General features: G+C 35.7%; 1 protein-coding gene and 1 long non-coding RNA gene across 6 annotated transcripts in view; both read right to left on the bottom strand.

The window, feature by feature from the left end:
• Positions 1 to 2,942, bottom strand: part of LOC115410094 (uncharacterized) — a 4,627-nt gene extending 1,685 nt beyond the window's left edge. Inside the window, exon 1 of the long non-coding RNA XR_003934052.1 lies at positions 2,930 to 2,942. This is a non-coding gene — a long non-coding RNA (uncharacterized LOC115410094). The remainder of the gene's footprint in view (positions 1 to 2,929) is intronic.
• Positions 1 to 20,445, bottom strand: part of LOC115410092 (myocardin-like) — a 466,879-nt gene that overhangs the window by 172,856 nt on the left and 273,578 nt on the right. For 2 of the 5 annotated variants that reach the window (XM_030121533.1, XM_030121536.1), the window contains exon 2: positions 13,138 to 13,203. The exons of the other annotated variants lie outside the window; for them this stretch is intronic. In XM_030121533.1, the coding sequence (XP_029977393.1) occupies positions 13,138 to 13,203 (66 nt within the window). The remainder of the gene's footprint in view (positions 1 to 13,137; positions 13,204 to 20,445) is intronic. 5 annotated transcript variants of the gene reach the window in all.

The raw sequence follows: 20,445 nt of genomic DNA, 5'->3' as shown, positions 1-20,445 counted from the left end.
AAGAGAAAAATAAAAGAACAGAAAGAAATAAATAAAGGAACAGAAGAGAAGAAAGAAAGAAAGAAACTTAGATGAAAAGACAACAGAAGAAACAAATTCAAATGGACAGAGACAGATAGATAGATAGATAGATAGATAGATAGATAGATAGATAGATAGAGATAGATAGATAGATAGATAGCTAGATGATAGATAGATAGATAGATAGATAGATAGATAGATAGATAGTAAAAAGAAAACAGAAAGTTAAGAAAGTCTGAGGTGAAGTAAAGGGCAGGAAGAGAGGAAAAAAGAAAGAGAAGGGAGAGGGTTAGTAGAAATTAGAAAGGAAAAAATAGTTTTAAATTAAAAGAAAAGAAATGTAAGAAAGTATAAAAATGGAGGAAAACAGACAGAAAGATAAGGTAAGTATGACAGAAAGAAAGAAAGAAAGAAAGAAAGAAAGAAAGAAAGAAAGAAAGAAAGAAAGAAAGAAAGAAAGAAAGAAAGAAACTAGATGAAAAGAAAACAGAAGAAACTAATAAAATGTAAATGTGTGTAAATGTTTGAGGTGAAATAAAGGGTGGAGAGATAATAACAGATCAAAAGAAAAGAGAAGACGTACGAAGTAAGGAAGTTCTTTAAATGTGATGTAATAGATTACAAAGGTAATACAGAGAAAGACCTTACAACACAGGTGTCAAACATGAGGCCCGGGGGTTAAATCCGCCCACCAAAGGGTCCAGTCCGACCCATGGGATGAATTTGTGAAATGCAAAAATTACACTGAAGATATGAACAATCCTTTTAGTTCAGGTTCCACATTCAGACCAATTCAATTTCAAGTGGGTCAGACCAGTAAAATACTATCATAATAACATATAAATAATGACAACTCCAAATGTTTCTCTTTGTAAATGTAAATATTTTCATGTATTTACACTAAAACACAGTATAATGTTGCAAAAAATGTGAATAACCTGAAATGTCTTAAGAGATGTAAGTACAATTTTTAACAATATTCTGCCTGTAATTAAATGTTTTGTGTGTTTGTAGATCCACTGTGATCTGTAAGTTCTAATGTACATGTGGAAATGATAAACTGAGGCAGAATATTGTTAAAATTACACTTATTTTTTCAGTTTGTTCATGTTATTCACATCTTTTGAAAGGATAGTTTGTAGATGTAAACCTTTTCATAATGTAAATTTACTTTTCTCGCTCTAAAACGCAGAGAAAAGTTTGGAGTTGACATTATTTATATATATTTATGTTATTATTTTACTGGTTCGGTCCACTGCAGATCAAATTTAGCTGAATGTGGCCCCTGAACTAAAATGAGTTTGACACCCCTGCCCTACAATATACACTGAACAAAAATATAAACGCACCACTTTTGTTTTTGCTCCCATTTTTCATGAGCTGAACTCAAAGGTCTAAAACTTTTTCTATGTACACAAAAGGCCTATTTCTCTCAAATATTGTTCATAAATTTGTCTAAATCTGTGTTAGTGAGCACTTCTCCTTTGTCCTTTGCTGAGATAATCCATCCACCTCACAGGTGTGGCATATCAAGATGCTGATTAGACAGCATGATTATTGCACAGGTGTGACTTAGGCTGGCCACAATAAAAGGCCACTCTAAAATGTGCAGTTTTACTGTATTGGGTGGTCCAGGGGGGTCAGAAAACCAGTCAGTATTTGGTGTGACCACCATTTTCCTCGCACAGTCAAAACTTGTGACATCTGTGGCATTGTGCTGTGTGATAAAACTGCACATTTTGGAGTGGCCTTTTATTGTGGCCAGCCTAAAGCAAAAATCATGCTGTCTAATCAGCATCTTGATGTGCCACACCTGTGAGGTGGATGGATTATCTCAGCAAAGAAGAAGTGTTCACTAACACAAATTTAGACAGATTTGTGAACAATATTTGAGAGAAATAAACCTTGTGTGTTCACAGAAAAAGTTTTAGATCTTTGAGTTCAGCTCATGAAAAATGGGAGCAAAAACAAAAGTGGTGCGTTTATATTTTTGTTCAGTGTATATCCTGTATAATAATGATAATAATAATAATAATAATAATAATAATAATAATAATAATAATAATAATAAATAAATAAATAAAAATAATAATAATAATAATAATAATAATAATAATAATAATAATAATAATAAGGCAGTAAAGACAGATGGAGGTGTAGAACTGAAGAGGCCACCCAGCTGGACCGGTCCGGCCCTGGTGCCCTTCCTCTGAGGGGAAGTGGTCTAGTATGATCTGCCAGTCCACAGCAGAATGAAGTCACCATGTTTATACCCACTGACTCCCCCCCACGCTCCCCCACTCCCCCTCCTCATCTGATTTAAGAGCTGATTTGACATGCAGGTACACACTACGTATGGTTCGGAGTGTGTTTAAGAGTGTGTGACCGAACCGCCTCGAAAATGTGTCAGACCGTGGCTGAAGCGACTGCGTGAGCGTATAATGTAACACGATCGGGTGAGTGTGACGCGGGCCCGCCGACTTCTAAACACTGCACGCTTCTATTAAAACACACGATGCACTTTAAACCTATTGTAATACGTATACCTGCTGACTGTATCTGCGAATGTAAACAGGACACTTAGAGGTAAGACGTATGGTGCATTAGACCAGCCCTTTGTGTTTCCATCTACTGAGGATTAAAGCCCCGAGAACCGCTGCTGTGTGTGCAAATGAAAAGGAGAAAATGGGTGTTTTTATGCAGGAAAAAGCACAGTAAACCTGCAGCTACAGCCCTGTTATCTTTATGAGGAAATATCAGATTGTATAAGTGTGTGTGTGTGTGTGTGTGTGTGTGTGTGTGTGTGTGTAGACTTGTGGCCAGAAGGCAGACAGTGTGCTCCTATGCAGGCCACACGCCAGTCAGCCCTGAGAGGCCGGGGTGGATTCTTGAATAGCCTAATAAACACCAGATGTTCCATGGGTAATATATACACAGACCCTGTGCCGTGTCCATCTCCCCAGCAGGAATAACACAGCCGGGCAGAGGCAGCCGGCATCCCAACCATCCCATCTACAGCTATACGACGAAAAAGCAGGACTGCGACTCATGATGCAATGAAATCTATTAATTTTCCTAAAGGTGGAGCAGAGAGTAGTTAGCGCCTGGTAGGAACTTTTATGTACGAGAAGCTTATTTACCTGGGTAAAAGAATTCCTGGTAATCTGTGTGGTTTGCATTTCCACCGCATCTCAAACTTCCTGGAAATTTATTCAAATGAAGGCTGAGTTTCTTTTGAGTGTATTCAAGGTCAATGTCAGGGTTATTTATGTCCTCCAGAAACCCAGCAGTGTTTTTTTTTGTCCTCTGTAGTGGACAAGAGTTTCACTGTAAAGGACGTTCCATGATTAGCAGATGCATGTGTGTTGAAGTCTGTTTTGTGTTGGAAGTCATCCTGTTTGTTGATGTTAGCTAATGCCATTTCTAAGCTAATGAATGTCTCTGGCTAAATCAATGATAACACTGACTTTTATGCCGCGTTTCCACGACGTGGAACCGGCTCGGCTCGGCTCGGTTTGGCTCGACTCGGTATTCCTGGAGACCGTTTCAGACCATTACAGGATACTAATGACTTTACAGTATCTGGACGTCATAGCGATGTGGCACGTTATTTTCGTGTTGTCTATTCAGAGAGTTGCTGATAAACTCACTCGTTGCGTGTTGTCTCGTCTGAATTTTAACGTCGGCCATCAAAGACTGAATCTCCTTGACCGACCATGGTGTAGTTTTGGGCTGTTATCATGTGGATTAATGTACCGCTATATTTACTGTCTATTTCCGCATCTGTTTTTTGTAAAACGGTGGGTCACAGAGAAAACTGTCTGACCAATCAGTAGTCTGCAGTGTTTATACGTCACAGTTTAGTATCGCTTGGAACCTCGGCAGAGGTGATACCAAAAAACTAGTACCGGGATCCAGATTCCAGGTACTTTTTCGTAATGGAAACGCAAAAAGGCCAAGCTGAGTCAAGTCAAGTCAAGCCGGTACCACGCAGTGGAAACGTGGCATAATGTACTCCTGAAACTCAAGAGTTTCACAGTTATACTTAAAAAACCAAAACAAACAAACAGAAAGACACAACGTTTGCGCATTTGAAAACCCTCGACCTTCAGTCCACGCCAAAGTTTTTGCACATACGGACGGACAGATGGACAACGAACTGGCTTCAAAAAAGGTTGAAAACCCTGTAGTGGACTGAAGGTCAAGGGTTTTCAAGTGTGCAAACGTTATGTTTGTCCACTTTCTTTGAACCATACCCCACTAACAGCATCATCAGCCTACTGGCGCCCCCCCCCTATGCCTGGAAAAAATTTTGTGGGGGGAGTGGGGGGGGCATACTTCTACAAGTAACACGACAGACTTGTATGTGGAGGATGTGTCGATAAAGCTGTGAGAAAGTGAAAGTTAGCTCCCCTCACCTTATCATTGACTATCATTGACAATCTAAATGTATCTATAAATTGTTGCATGATGCTGTTTCCACTCAATTATTTAATGTAAAAAAGCCAAAACTTTTACTTACTGATGCAAGACAGTGCTGCACAAAGATATAAATAAAATAAAGTAGATTAGATTAGATTAGATTAGATTAGATTAGATTAGAACGAACTTTATTGATCCCTTGGGAAGAGACATCAGGAATTAAGGATAAAATAGTAAAAACTGATAAAACAGATACAAACTATTATGATAAAAACATCTAAAACATAACCAGCAGATAGAATAAATAAAAGTCACACACTTATATTAACATTCTAAGTGAACTGTGCATATGTAAATTGTTGGGGCAGTTTTCCAGAGCCTCGGAAAAGGTTCTGTCGCCTTTAGTCTTTAGACGTGTTCTGGGTTCGCCTAAACAAACAGGATTTTTGATCTTTGCGGGGTGAAATATACACTATTAAAAATCTCCGACATGAACAATTAATTTATGCATATCATTGTCAATCCAGCCGAAAAAAAAACAGGCGAGGATAAAAAATTCCAATTTCTCTTTTAGTTTGTTACAGTTTACTCAGGCATAGTAATAGATACAATATTTTAGACAATGGGAATAGATTCTGTGAGGTCTGTAAATGTCCATAGACACCAAGAACATGCATATGAACCTTATTATTGTGAAGTAATTCTTCATTTACTTTGGGTATGTCTTTTTAGGTGTTTTTCCCCTGAAAATATGGTCTGGGTTAAACAGGTTAAAAACAACTCTGGTGGACATAGAACTTCCTGATTTCGATCATAAGTGAAACCTGTAAAGGCACCAGGTCCGATGTTGGACATAGAACATGTTGACCAGGGGCAACTTCCATACCTTGGAATCAGAAAGTTCTATGTCCATTTTTGACTTTTTATATCCCTAAGCCTCAGGAGATTTAGAACATGTTTAGGGTAACTTCCATTGTCAACACTATTCCACACAAAAGATGACTGATAACTCTCCAAATATCAGAGATCAGACAGGTGAAATTTTCAAACTGTTCTCTCAAAATGAGGAAAAGTGGACATAGAACCAGCTGATTCTCAAGGGACGAAATGTAAACATTTTCATAAAATGATGTCATTTAATTTTTTTTGTCATTATTTCTAAATTATTATGCGATTATTTTATTGGTCCGGCCAATCTGAGATCTAACTAACTAAGTAACTAACTAAAATGAGTTTCACATCCATGATTTAAGTCTTAAAAAACTCAAAAACAGGTGAACTTTATAAAAATGAACCACCTATCAGTTGTCAACAGAGACGAAGACATTCCACATGTGTCTGTTGAATATTTGTGCATTTCAACATGGAGTCTTTAGGACAGGGGTGTCAAACTCATTTTAGTTCAGGGGCCATATTCAGCTAAATTTGATCTGCAGTGGGCCGGACCACAAAAATAATAACAGAATAACCTATAAATAATGACAACTCCAAATTTTTGTCTTTGTTTTAGTGTAAAAAAACAACTACAAAACATTAAATTATGAAAATACTGACTTTTATAAACTATCCAAAAAAAAAAAAAAAACCTGAAAAAACTGAAATTTAAATTAAAAAACATAAGAAAATTTTGTGCAATTTTAACAACATTATTCCTCCACTTCTCATTTGTCCATGTGCATTGTGGATCACATCTACAAAGACACTAAACACTGAGGAACAGGCAGAAAAATTACTTAATTTTCTTTAGACATTTCAGGTTGGTCAGATTTGTTCAGGTTATTCACATTTTAGTGTGGCAGGATAGTTTGTAAATGTAAATATTTTCAGAATTTAATGTTATTTTTTGCACTAAAACAAAGAAAAAAATTTAAGTTGTTAATTCTAGATTTTTTTGGCTTACTTCAAGAATTTTTTTACTTAATTGAAGATTTTTTTTTGGCTTAATTCAAGATTTTTTGCTAAATTTGAGATTTTTTTTTGGCTTAACTGAAGATTTTTTTTACTTAAATGAAGAATTTTTTTTGGCTTAATTCAAGATTTTTTTACTTAATTGAAACTTTTTTGGGGGCTTAATTCAAGATCTTTTTCTTAATTCAAGCTAATTTTTTTTTTTTTTTTTTGCTTAATTCAATTCAAGACTGTGGAATTTTTGCACCTGGCAAAAACATCCCATGGGCCAGACTGGACCCTTTGGCGGGCCGCATTTGGCCCCCGGGCCGCATGTTTGACACATGTTTTTTACTTCCGCATTGGCTTCGTTTTTCAGCCGTGGATGTTGCCGCTTAAAGAGCTGGTGGGAACAGATGATGTTTTGGACAGCGATAAGGCGTCTCTTGTGTGTACTAACAAGCGGCACAAATACAAATCTGTGCAACCCTCTTCCATCTGCGCCACCGCCTGCAATCACCAGATAAACAACCAATTGAAATTTCTTTTTTAAAAAAGCGCTTGAAGCCTGTTGGCCAATTGTATTTCTCCTTGCTGCCTTATCTGTGACAGACTCCTAGTAACTGATAGGGCCTCGCCGGGCCTCTGGATTCCGTTCTCCTGCACACTTACCAGCAGTTTATCTGCAGGCTGGAGTCTCTGTGAAATGGCAAACGGTGCCAGAGATATCATTCAACAAACCCCTTGGCCTGCAGTCCAGTCCAAGTCCCCAGTCCCCGTTACGCTCCTACACTGGCATTGCTCACTGCTCCGGTACTCGCCTGGATGACACTTTAAAAAAATCGATAAGATCTAAGTTTATAAGCGTCCGTCTGCTGTGTAAACAAACTTATGTTTTTTTTCGTGAATATTGGAATTTGAGATTTCCCAACGTGTGCCAACAACAACACGAATGTTTAGCTGTGTGTGACATGTTCTGCGCTGGCAGTCGAAGCTAAACAAGATAGTAAGTTACAAACATTAACGTGACCTGCAGAATATGGGAGGAGTAAATCGTAGCGACAGTTGGATTTAAGAGGTCTACATGTTCTCATCAGTATGTCTTGGTGTTGGGAGTGTGTGCTGTGCTTGTGTTTGGGCGTGCGTTCTGCTTTGATGCTGTAAACAGGTACCGTCTGCGTAAATCTGCCTGTTTCTTCACAGTCCGAGAGGCTTTTCCAGCACAAGAGCATTCCACGGCGGTCACTCACAGACATGTCTGCCTCTCCACTAACTGCCTGTCTCTCTCTCTCTTTCTCTCTCTCTTTCTGCATACATCCACCTGCCGCTTCCTTTACATTCACCTTTGTTCGTGTCACCGACTGCAGATTTATCTGTCTGGATCTGCTGTTCGTCAGGGCATCCTTCATCTTAACTGTTTTCTTTTCTTCTTATCTCCTTCTCCCTCATCCGTCTTTTAATTAATAAGGTGAGGAATTATTTTTTTTAAGTCTACATAACATAAATCCGCACCATTTTGACTCTATACCAGTGTTTTTCAACCTTGGGGTCGGGACCCCACATGGGGTCGCCTGGAATTCAAATGGGGTCACCTGAAATTTCTAGTAATTGATAAAAAAAAAAAAAAAAAAACTTACTAATAAAAAACATATGGTGAGTTGACAGAGACAATCCCAATCCATAAAAGACATGACAAACTGTGAAGCTGAAACTGAAGCACTGTGGTTCTGTTTATCTGTCAAATGATCATTGTGGTCGGTTTCAGATGCTGCAGCTCTTTCATAATTCATAGTTTTTTGAGTTCATGTTTGTTCAGTATTAATTGTCAGCCTTGTAAATCCAAGCTGGACTGACTGTACATATCCTGACCAAGGACAAAAAAATTCTCACTTTGTGCAGTAATCTACACCTGGCTTTACTGCCTTCGTTCATAATATAATATAAATTATACAGACAAAAAGTCTAAAATCAATGTTTATTTGCAACATAGTATAGCAAACTATTACATCAGGGGTGTCAAACTCATTTTAGTTCACTTTCATCCCAATTTCGTCTCCAGTGGGCCAGACCAGCAAAATAATAACAGTGAAAAAATTAAAATTACATTATGATCATGTTTACATCTACAACGTTTCCTTAAAAATCTGAATAACATGAATAACTAGAAATGTCTGAAGAAAAACAAGTGCAATTTTAACAATATTCTGCCTCAGTTTATCATTTACACGTGTGCGTTACAACTTACATTACAATTACAAATACACCAAACATATAGTACCAGGTAAAATACTGGTAAAATTGCATGTACTTCTCTTAAGACATTTCCGTTTGTTCATATTCTTCAGGTTTTTCACATTTTTTTGTAAAAGGATGGTTTGTTAACCCTTTCATGCATACTGGTTACTCCAGTGGACAGTTATTCTACAGCTCTTCTCTTATATATTCATGGGTTTTGTTGTTTTAGTTCCATATCAGCCGACACAGTGGACACTTATGCATCATCCCATAATACATTGTAATTCATACCATTATTGTAACTTTGCAGCTCAGGTTGATAAACCTGATCTGCAGTAACATGTGTTAAATCAATTGCTAATTGTTATTAGACTGTAATCAACAGTTTTCTTAATCAAAAAGTTTTTTTTTTTGCATATTGTCTGTATGAAGTTAGTAATAACTAGTATTAGAGTATGTTAAAATGTGTGAAAACATCAGATTAGCTGCATGAAAAATGTTTTTATTTTATAGTTTTCATGCAGTTTATCAGTTTCTGATGATGGGTTTTAAATACATGTTTTTTTGCTTCAAAAATTGGTGTCCAGCTGAGTGGACATTTTTGTAACTCCATGAAAAATAGGTTCATAAAAAAATTTCAGTCACATTGTTTTTTTGTTTTTTTTTCATGCCTAAAAAGGAATAAAAACACTCAGGAAAAAAAAACTCAACTAAAGTTCTCATAATTCATGCATGAAAGGGTTAATGTAAACATTTTCATTTAATTTTACTTTTTTTCACTAAACAAAGATAAAATCTGCAGTTGTCATTATTTATAGGTTATTATGATACTATTTCACTGATCTGACCCAATTGAGATCTAATTGGTGTGTATGTAGAACCTGAATTAAAATGATTTTTACACCATTGATTGTAATTTTTTGCATTTCACAGATTCATCCCACGGGCCAGATTGGACTCTTTGGCGGGCCAGATTTGGTCCCCGGGCCGCATGTTTGAAACCTGTGTATTACATGATCAAAAACAAATTAATTTTAGCAAAAAAAAAAAAAAAGTCTCTGTTTTGAATGTCTGGGGTCGCCAGACATTTGCGATGTTAAAATGGGGTCACAAGCCAAAAAAGGTTGTGAACGACTGCTCTGTAAGAATAAGAAAACCACAGCAGCTGATTCCACCGATCGGTTCTGAGATCTGGAATTCAGGAACAAGGAAAATCAAGAATCTGTTCCATTATAAGTCATTTATTTCAATAATAGTCATGAAATATGTTTGTCTCAATGATGTAATTCATGTAAAACTTGGGAAATGATGCTTCTCTTTACTGCATTCCAACATTTTCAAAGCGATACTGATTGAGCCAAAGGGACTGAAAATCAAAGAACAAAAATATGAAAAGGGAAAATCCACTCATATTTCCCACAGTGGATGTGGAGGCTTTATGTCATCCAGCACACCCTGCCTAAAACGTCCAAAAAACACCCCATTTTATGCACTTAACAACCAAAATACACAGTTTTATTTGCATATCTGAAGCTGTACCTCTTATTTCTTTTGTGTTTACAATAAATTCACTTCAGTGTTGTGCTTCTTTGCAACAGACACCTGCATTAGAGCTACAACTGCAGGTATTTGGTGAGTATTTTACAGCTGTAGAGCCGGAAATTTCTATCAAGGAGCTGCGAGAAGTGTGAATATCCTGTTTATTTTCATTGGATCATCCGATATTTCTCCACATTTCTCCGTAAATACAAGAAAAAGAACAACAATCATAGCTTTTTTTTCGATGAAATCCAGATTTTTACTTTAACAAAACCACCCTTTTGTCATATGATACGGTTTAGTTAACGATCATTTTGGTTTCCTCTCATATTTACAGTATCATGATCGAGGTAGATGTAATTATGTTTTTATGATAACGTAATGAGTGAGTAAATGTATCTACCTTTCACGTATTGTATTAACCCATAAAGACCCAAACAGCCCCTGGACACCAAAAGAATCTACTGTAATACCTGCTGATCCACTAATCTGACCCATACATGTAAATAATTGGTGTAAAATACAGTTTGTCATCTTTTCATGGTCATCAGATATGACCCATTTGGACGTTCAGAGGCTCTGTAGTTACCGTAGCAACACCGTCATCTTCTAAAACATTGATTCACCAGTAAAACCCATGGAGTTGGATCAGTGGTCGCTTTTCCATTGACCCTCAAATTGCGCAAATATAACTTGCGCATAAAAATTTACCCAATGGAAAAACAACAATTTTGTCCAAAGTCTGATTTTTTTTTATTAAAAGTTTTTGCGCTGGCAAGGGGTGGTTTTTTGGGCGTAGTGCAAATGGTATGTCACGCAAAACTGCAATGGAAAGATCTTTTTTCGCAACTAGAGTCATGTGAATTAAAAAAAAAACAGATGTTGACAGACGCTACAACAAGCAAAGAAGAAGAAGAAACATGTTGTGGTATGTGTGGACACACCAGGAAACCCAATCATTTTAAAATTTAGTACAAGATAGAGGAGTAATATATAATAATAATGAATATATCTGTAAATCGACACCATATTTACGTTCGTTGCCATGTTTATGGAATGACTTCTCGTGTCATCTCTCAATAATAAATAAACAAATCATCGCATTTGTGATTCAATGGAAAAACCGACGTTACGCACTTCTGTTTTTTCGACATTTAGTAAATATCAGTAAAGTTTTGCACAGATGTCCAATGGAAAAGCGACTAATGACAGTAGAGAGAAACACTTGTTTTTATGTTCAGTTACTGATATATTTTACAAAAAAAAGTGATGTTTTCTTTAGCTTTCTCTGTTTTTGATGTAATAACCCTCAATTTTAACCCATAAAAACCCAAACCTCCACTGGCGACCAAAGTATCTACTGACCTAAACTGTTTAATACCTGTTGATCCACTAATCCTATCAACCCATGTAAATAATTGGTGAAAAATACAATTTGTCATCTTTTCATGGTCATCACATATGATCCATTTGGATGTTCAGAGGGTCTGTAGTTACCATGGAAACACTGTCATCTTCTACAACATTGATTCGCCAGTAAAACCCATGGAGTTGGATCAATGACAGTGGATGGAGACACTTGTTTTTATGTTCTTATTGATAGATTTGCTGAAAAAAGTCAGTTTTTCTCTGTTTTAAATTAAATATGGGGAAAATACCTGTTTTTTACTTTTAAAAAAATGCAGAAAAAAGAGGGTAATATTGTAATAAATAATTTAAGAAGGGTTAAATAGAGAGCAAAATTTGTTTGGGATCTGCCACAAACACTGGGTCTTTATGGGTTAATGTGGAAGTCAAAATCACTAATCTGGGGAATCTCACCATGTAATGAAATGTAATCAGGATTATATGAAAAAGTACGGTCTTAGCCTGTTTCCGTTTGACTGACAGATGTACAATGGGTTTGGAAAACTAGTTTGTAACTTGAGTAAAGTTGAAACGACAGATTAAAACCATCAGGATGAACCCATACTCAGTATTTAGTTATTTATACTATATTATTGCATCCCTGGGACCATCTGGAGCAGGGGTCTCAAACATGCGGCCCGGGGACCAAATGTGGCCCGCCAAAGGTTCCACTGCGGCCCCTGGGATGAATTTGAGTTCCACAGTCAAGGCTGTGGAACTCATTTTAGTTCTGGTTCCACATACAGACCAATATGATCTATAGTCAAATAAGAACAGCAGAATAACCAACAAAAAAGAATGACTGCAGATTTGCTTCTCAGTTTGATGTGAAAAAAGTATTACATTATGCCAATAAACTTCAAATTTTTGTCTTTTTTAATGCAAAAAATAACATTAAATTATGAAAATTTTTACATTTGCAAACTATCCTTTAACAATAAAATGTGAATAATCTGAACAAATACGAACAACCTGAAATGTCTAAAGAAAATTCAGCACAATTTGAACTCTTTTCTGCCTGTTCCTCAGTGTTTAGTGTCTTTGTAGATCTGACCCATAACGCACATGGACAAATGAGAAGTTGAGGCAGAATATTGTTAAAATTGCACTGATTTTTCTTAAGAAATTTCAGTTTTTTCAGGTTATTCACATCTTTTTTGTTTGGATAGTTCATACAAGTAAGTACTTTCATATTTTAATGTTCTGTTTTTCAGGGGGTTTTTTTTGCTTAGTGCAAAAACAAAGAAAAAATTTGGAGTTGTCATTATTTATAGGTTATTCTGTTATTATTTTACTTGTCCAGCCCACTGAATGGCTGAATGTGGCCCCTGAAAGAAAATGACTCCCCCTGATCTGGAGGATTGAATGGCTCCGAAAATGAATGAATGAATGAATGAATATTAAGCTTTAAAATGTACATGTCTGTTTATTTCTCAGTTGCAACAAGGCAGATTCTGTAGAAAACGTGACATAACAGAGAGAATAGGGTTATATCTGCTCGTTCACTGCACCCCCATCCACCTGACACTGTTCTGTGAAAGCGTGAAGCTGCAAGTGGAAGTGGAAGTGGAAGTGGAAGTGGAAGTGTGCGTGCTCCTGCATGTGCGGCATCTCGGCGTTACTCACGAGGCATGATGCCTTGGTCTGCCAGCTGCTCTCGTGTCCTCCTCTGCTGAAGTCTTAACTGTAGGACTAAAGGAGGGAGGAGGAAGATGGATGGAGAGGAAAGGAGGTGTGGAAGGACAGGTAAGGGAAAGAGAAAAAGAAAAAAGCAGGAAGAGACTGAGAATTCACTTGAAATAATACCTGCTGTTACACACTCTGCCATGTAGAGGACTGGCACTAACATAGTATAAATTTCACTTCAGAAAAAGCGAAAGGTTCATTATGTAATGGTGGTAATCTTACCAAATGTATTTTTTCCTCATTTCAACACTTTTTTTCTCGTGTGGTGTCTGACAGCTGTTGTGTGATTGGTCAGACATTTGAAGTGGGCGTGGTTTAACCCTTTAAAACCCTAAGCCTAAAATGGTCCGCCTGGACTTTTTTTTTTTTTTTTTTTTCTTATTTTGACAATAATAAAATATGCTGTGAGTGAGTCAGTTTGCCCATTTTTCTAGAACACTTTTTTGTCCAGATCTTTGAAAATCTACACTGCAAAAATCTAATTCTTACGAAGTACATTCTTTTTTAATTTTTAGTCAAAAAATCTCATCACACTTAAAATAAGACATAATCACCTATAGAGTAACTTTTCAGTGAGATATAATAACTTATTTTTAGACCTAGAATAGATCTTGAAAATCTTATTTGAAGAAGTCTTACCAAGATAATTTTCACTTGTTCCATTGGCAGATTTGTTTTTGCTTGAATTAAGAAAAAAAATTCTTGGATTAAGTAAAAAATCTGCCAATGGAACAAGTGAAAATTATCTTGGTAAGATTTATTGAAAGTTCTCATATCTCACTGAAAAGTTACTCTTTAGGTGATTATGTCTTATTTAAGTGTGATGAGATATTTTGACCAGAAATGACAAAAATACACTTAGTAAGATTTGGATTTTTGCAGTGTATGTGTGTTGGAGCTTACATGTAGTTTGTGCGGGAGCTGGTTGTTTCTCATAGTTACTTGACTCCATTTTTAAGCTAAAAGTAGAGACGTACTGATGAACTCAGGCATGAACATGAGGATTTTTAACCAACTCAAGTTCTGTGTAACCATATCTATATATGGCTTTTATACATTAAATGACAGCAGTTTTCAGACATGTTTTTTCTGGAAAAAATTTAAATCTTACCAAGTATATTTTTCTCATTTCTAATCAAAATATCTCATCACACTTAAAATAAGACATAATCACCTAAAGAGGAACTTTTCAGTGAGATATAAGAACTTATTTTTGTACAATAGATCTTGAAAATCTTATTTCAAGAAATCTTACCAAGAAAATTTTCACTTGTTCCATTGGCAGATTTTTTTTTTTTTGCTTGAATTAAGCAAAAAAATTTTGAATTAGGCAAAAAAAAAAAAAAAAAATCTTATTTCTTGAAATGGGATTTTCAAGCTCTGTTGTCTAAAAATAAGTTACTCTTTAGGTGATTATGTCTTATTGTAAGTGCGATGAGATATTTTGACTAGAAATGACAAAAATACACTTGGTAAGATTTTTTGATTTTTGCAGTGTATGTGTGTTTATGAGTTTACATGTAGTTTGTGCAGGAGCTGGTTGTTTCTCACTGTTACTTGACTCCATTTTTACATTAAAAGCAGAGACGTACTGATGAACTCATGAGGATTTTTAACCAAGTCAAGTTCTCTAGATCTATATCTATATATGGCTTTTATACTTTAAATGATCACAGTTTTTTCAGACACATTTTTTCTGGAAAAAATCTAAATCTTATCAAGTGTATTTTTCTCATTTCCAGTCAAAATATCTCATCACACTTGAAATAAGACATAATCATCTAAAGAGTAACTTTTCAGTGAGATATAAGAACTTATTTTTAGACAATAGATCTTGAAAATCTTTTTTCAAGAAATCTTACGAAGAAATTTTCATTTGTTCCATTGGCAGATTTTTTTTTTTTTGCTTGAATTAAGCAAAAAATTTTGAATTAGGCAAAAAAATTTAAATCTTACCAAGTGTATTTTTCTCATTTCTAGTCAAAATATCTCATCACACTTAAAATAAGACATAATCACCTAATGAGTAACTTTTCAGTGACATATCCTCCTGAGACCCAGTAAGTAAACATTTTCACCATTTTACATTAAATAATTGCCTTAATTGGAAACAGCATGAGGCAACAGTTCTGTCAGATACATCTTTTACTTTTTAAATAATATAATGTCCTTTTCAGTGGACTTTTTTTTTTTTTTAAGTACAGGTGTGAAACTCTTGTCCACTACAGGGGACAAAAATGCATTGTTGGGTCTCAAGAGATTAAAAGAACTTATTTTTAGACAATAGATCTTGAAAATCCTGTTTCATTTCCATACTTGTTCCATTTGCTTTTTTTTTTTTTTTTGCTTAATAGATATTGTATTGTATTTTTTTAAACTTATTTTTAGAGGGGTATTTTTTCCAGTGCAGCTTTTTTTTTTTTTTTTTTCAGTAAAGCTGTGAAACTCTTGTCCCATACAGACGACCAAATGCACTGCTGGGTCTCAGGAGAATCTAAAACCCAGTGTACATTAGACCCTGACAACCAAGACAGTCATTAGCTTAGAAATGGAGTTGGCTAACATCAACAAACGACCAACTTCCAACACGAAACAGACTTCAACACACGAGCGTTTGCCAATTTTACATATTGAACCTTTAAAATTACAAAAGGTAGTGATTTGGCAGAGAGAAATGCACAGCAAACACACATGCACATCCATCCATCTATATGCACATAGAAAACAGAGGAATAAAAATAAAAAAAAAAACAAAGCTGCTTGCTCACAAATATTTCTGCAAGCAGGATGTAGGGAATGATAAACACAGCTCCTGGCTTTTAAACAGAGCTGCTCGACAGTGTGTGGTCCACAGTGTGAGCGCACGTTTATGCCCTGTATATATGTGTGTGTGTGTGTGTGTGTGTGTGTAGGAGTGTGGGGTCATAAACATAGAGCCTCCCCCGTGTCTGTCCGTCTGCTCGTGTCCGTGGATGTCTCGCTTTCTCTTTTCTTTTCTCCGTCGTGTGTGTGTGTGTGTGTGTGTGTGTGTGTGTGTGTGTTTTTCCTCCGCTCTTATCTGAAGGTCTTGGATCTGACACACAAGTATGAAGTGTTCCTGCTTCTCTAATCACTTTGTCCTGCTATTGTTAATTATCTCCCTCAGGTGGTTTATATCTGAGCAGCTTTAGCTACATTAAAGCTCTTAATGAGTTTGGTTCAGACCTTCTAGCCCACCTTCAAGTGCCATATCATAGCACACTTTAGTGAGAGAGAGAGAGAGAGAAGCTCCATTATGTAACGACAGGACTCTCTTCTTCATCTGACATCTGCTTTAGTTTACAGTGAGCGGGTCGCGACCTGCTGGTCACAACATCACAGAGCGCAAACGCAACCATTAGTTGATGACTGAAAACCCAAATATGTAACCGATACAACCTCACGTCAAAGGGTTTTCTATGTCCGTCCTTTCACTTGTAGAAATTAACACCCTAAACATGCACACTGTAAAAAAAAATCCTGTTGTTTTTACGGAAAAAAAACTGGCAGCTGTGGTTGCCAAAACAATACTGTAAAAAATACATCCAACTGTAAACATATTTACGGAATAACGTGTAGATTTAACATTTTGAACACGTAGATTTAAATCAGGGGTGTCAAACGTGTGGCCCGGGGGCCAAATGTGGCCCACCAAAGGGTCCACTTCGGCCCCTGGGATGTTTTTGCCATGTGCAAAAATGACAGTCTTGAATTGAATTAAGAAAAAAAAAAATAGCTTGAATTAAGGAAAAATCTTGAATTAAGCAAAAAAAAAAAAATCTTCAATTAAGTTAAAAAAAAATCTTTAATTAAGCAAAAAAAAATCTAAAATTTAGCCAAAAATCTTCAATTAAGCCAAAAAATTCTTCAATTAAGTAAAAAAAAAAAATCTTGAATTCAGCCAAAAAAAGTCTAGAATTAACAACTTATTTTTTTTCTTTGTTTTAGTGCAAAAAATAATATTAAATTATGAAAATATTTACATTTCCAAACTATACTGTAACACTAAAATGTGAATAACCTGAACAAATATGAACAACCTGAAATGTCTAAAGAAAATTCAGCACAATTTGAACTCTTTTCTGCCTGTTCTTCAGTGTTTAATGTCTTTGTAGATCTGATCCATAATGCACATGGACAAATGAGAAGTTGAGGCAGAATATTGTTAAAATTGCGCTAAATTTTCTTAGGTTTCTTAATTTAAATTTCTTTTTTTTTTTTTTTTTTTTTTTGGGGGGGGGGGTAGTTTATGAAAGTAAGTATTTTCATTATTTATTTATTTATTTATTTATTTATTTATTTTTTACACTAAAACAAAGATAAAACTTTGCAGTTGTCATTATTTATAGGTTATTCTGTTATTATTTTTCTGGTCCGGCCCACTGCAGATCAAACTTAGCTGAATATGGCCCCTGAACTAAAATGAGTTTGACACCCCTGATTTAACTGGTAAATGGACTGCACTTATTTAGCACATTTTCTCCACCCTCATGGTGTCCAAAGTTCTTTCCAAACCCACCAGGTCCAACTGGGAACAATTTAGGCTTCAGTGTCTTCCATGGACAGTTTGACAGTCGGAGCCAGGATTTGAACCACCAACCCTTTGGTTATAGGATGAGCCGCTCTACCAACTCTACCAACCCATTAATTTACAAGTTTAAAATGTTAAATTGCTAAATGTTTACTTTTTTTTTTAAATAACTTTTTTTATTTAAAAAAAAAAAAAGCAAATATGCCGTTATTTCAACATTATGGTCTTTGCAATTTAAACAGCACCACATTTTTTTGAGTTTACAGTTTTATTTTCTAAAAACAATAGAAATACATCATGTCTACATACAAATCTGGTTTTGTTCACATACTCTTCCTGTAAGAACCAAGATTGTTATTGTTAATGAAAACTAACAAAATGATGAAAACTACAATTGTAAAAACATTTTTGTTAACTGAAATAAATAAAACTATAATTAAAAGAAAAAAAACAATAAGTAACTGAAACTGTATTGTGTGCTTACAAAACTAACTAAAACATATAAAAATTATGGATAAAATTCCCTTAGTTTTCGTCTTTGTCAATGTCGGATTGATACGAAAGCGATTTATTTCCCTCTAGCAATTTTAGCTAGCATCACCATGCGGTCTGTCACTTCTCATCGCTCATGGTTTCCAGTCGTCTTCTGGTCCCCACTCTACCTGGAAACATGGAGACTAAAGTTGGGAGAAATCAGCAGAGTCCTGTCGGGGATTTATTTGAATACGACGGAGAAGAAGATAAAAGATATAAAAAAAAAAAACTAAAACTAAACTAAAACTAAGTATTTAGAAAACAACAAAAACTAATAAAAACTAGGAAACCTGCTCTAAAAACGAATTAAAACTAACTGAATTCGAGAAAAAAAAGCCAAAACTAAATAAAACTAAACTACAATGAAAAATCCAAAACTATTAGAACCTTGGTAAGAACTACAGCTATATTTGATTTAATCGTTAACACAAAAATCTTTGCATTGTATTGTCACTTACAGTTTTTTTATGTTGCAATTTTACAACTTTTTGGTCTTAATTCTACAGTCATTTTTTTTTTACAGTGCAGCTGTCATGAAAAGGCGACATATGGCTAAAATTCAGCGGCACATCTTTGATTTTCCAACCCCGGGCTGCTCTTTGTTATGTTTACTGAAAGGGTTATCAATAATTCTGTTAGAAAAAGCACAGCCGCTGCTACATAATCTGCTTTTTCTGCTACGAGCCTTCGCGCAGACCAGACCCTGATTGGAGTGCGTACATGTTAAAGAAAGAAAAGCCCAGCCAGGTGGTGTAATCACCGATCGCTGAACCATACGATACTTCGCTTCTCTCGCTGTTGACTTTGAAAGCGAAGACATTTGTTTTCAACTCCTGCTCTCCTGACAACACAGGACATACAAATGCACAGTCGCATTTACAAGTGTTCAAATTTATAGTGTAAATACATGGTGTAAAGTCTCATTTTGGCCAGTTTTAGCAGCGGGGAAGTGGTGATAATTACACAGCGGAGTGGGTGGAAGAGTTCGTGAGACTCTGATTTATTGTCCTCATGTGCCTCACACATTCAACAGCAGCCACATAAGAAAGAAACAGGCTAATAATAACACCTCACTTTTACACTCAAAAGGCCAACAACTTCGCTAAAGAGACCGCTGTAATTTGTTGCATCAATTTTCCTGAGCTTTCCCTCAGCACAGACAGGAATGCATTTGGGACAGATGTATGACCCAGACTGTATACTTCTTAATAAACAGGTATTCCTAAATGAAGTATTAGGTTTATTTTAGTCTAATACCTTTGCATAAAGTTAAAATCCACCTTAAAACAGAACTTGCTTTTTTTTTTTTTTTTTTTTTATGATCTTGGACGGTTTGAGTCAGATTTGTGAACATGAGCCAGACCCTTTTGCATTAGAGCCAACACTCTGCCATTAGCAGAACACTTTCTGGAGTGACTCCACTGACAATGACTGATGTTCAACAGTAGATATGAGGCTGATTTTCTAGTGATGAGGATTTGTTTAGTGCAATAAAAAACAAGTTTGCGCGAGGTCGAAAACACAGGTAAGCATGGTTTTATCCACTGCCACGCTGTCTTCCATTGTCAGAGGAGGAAGTCCATCATGCTTTTTTTTTAGGTCCCAGGTTCAAATCCCTGCCAATCCAAAGAAGTTATTTATTGATTTATTTTCCCCGCACATTTTAAAACAGGTTTTGCTGCATTGTATTGTGGATATTTGACATTTTGCACACATTACAGAGTACACGGAGTACATTTTTTCAAAAATTTGATTTTGATTTGATTTGATTTATTTATTTCGAACATGCAAAAAAAAAAAAAAAAAAAAAACATTCAAATGGACAGAATCTATCTCCAAGCACATACAAGTCTGAATTTTGCATGGTCGAAAAGGAGTAGGAAGAAGTCTGAACTTATTTCATCCTACCTCTCAGTGCTTTTACACCTTTATCACTAACTTGATACAAGAGTCAAACAATAATATTTTCCTAATTTTAACATCAAACCACAACAAATACATAATGCAGTAACTGAATTACACCCAACAATATGATCATGGCAGTCCAGTCTTACAAACAGACTCAACAATTCAACCATTTTCTTCCATAATTACAGCAGATTTATCAGTACAACATCATCCATTAACAAACAGTCCTTATTATCATTATTAAATACTGTGCCTCT

This window comes from Sphaeramia orbicularis, chromosome 19, assembly GCF_902148855.1.
Source record: "Sphaeramia orbicularis chromosome 19, fSphaOr1.1, whole genome shotgun sequence".
NCBI lineage: Eukaryota > Metazoa > Chordata > Actinopteri > Kurtiformes > Apogonidae > Sphaeramia > Sphaeramia orbicularis.
This window is presented reverse-complemented; position numbering and strand designations above follow the sequence as displayed.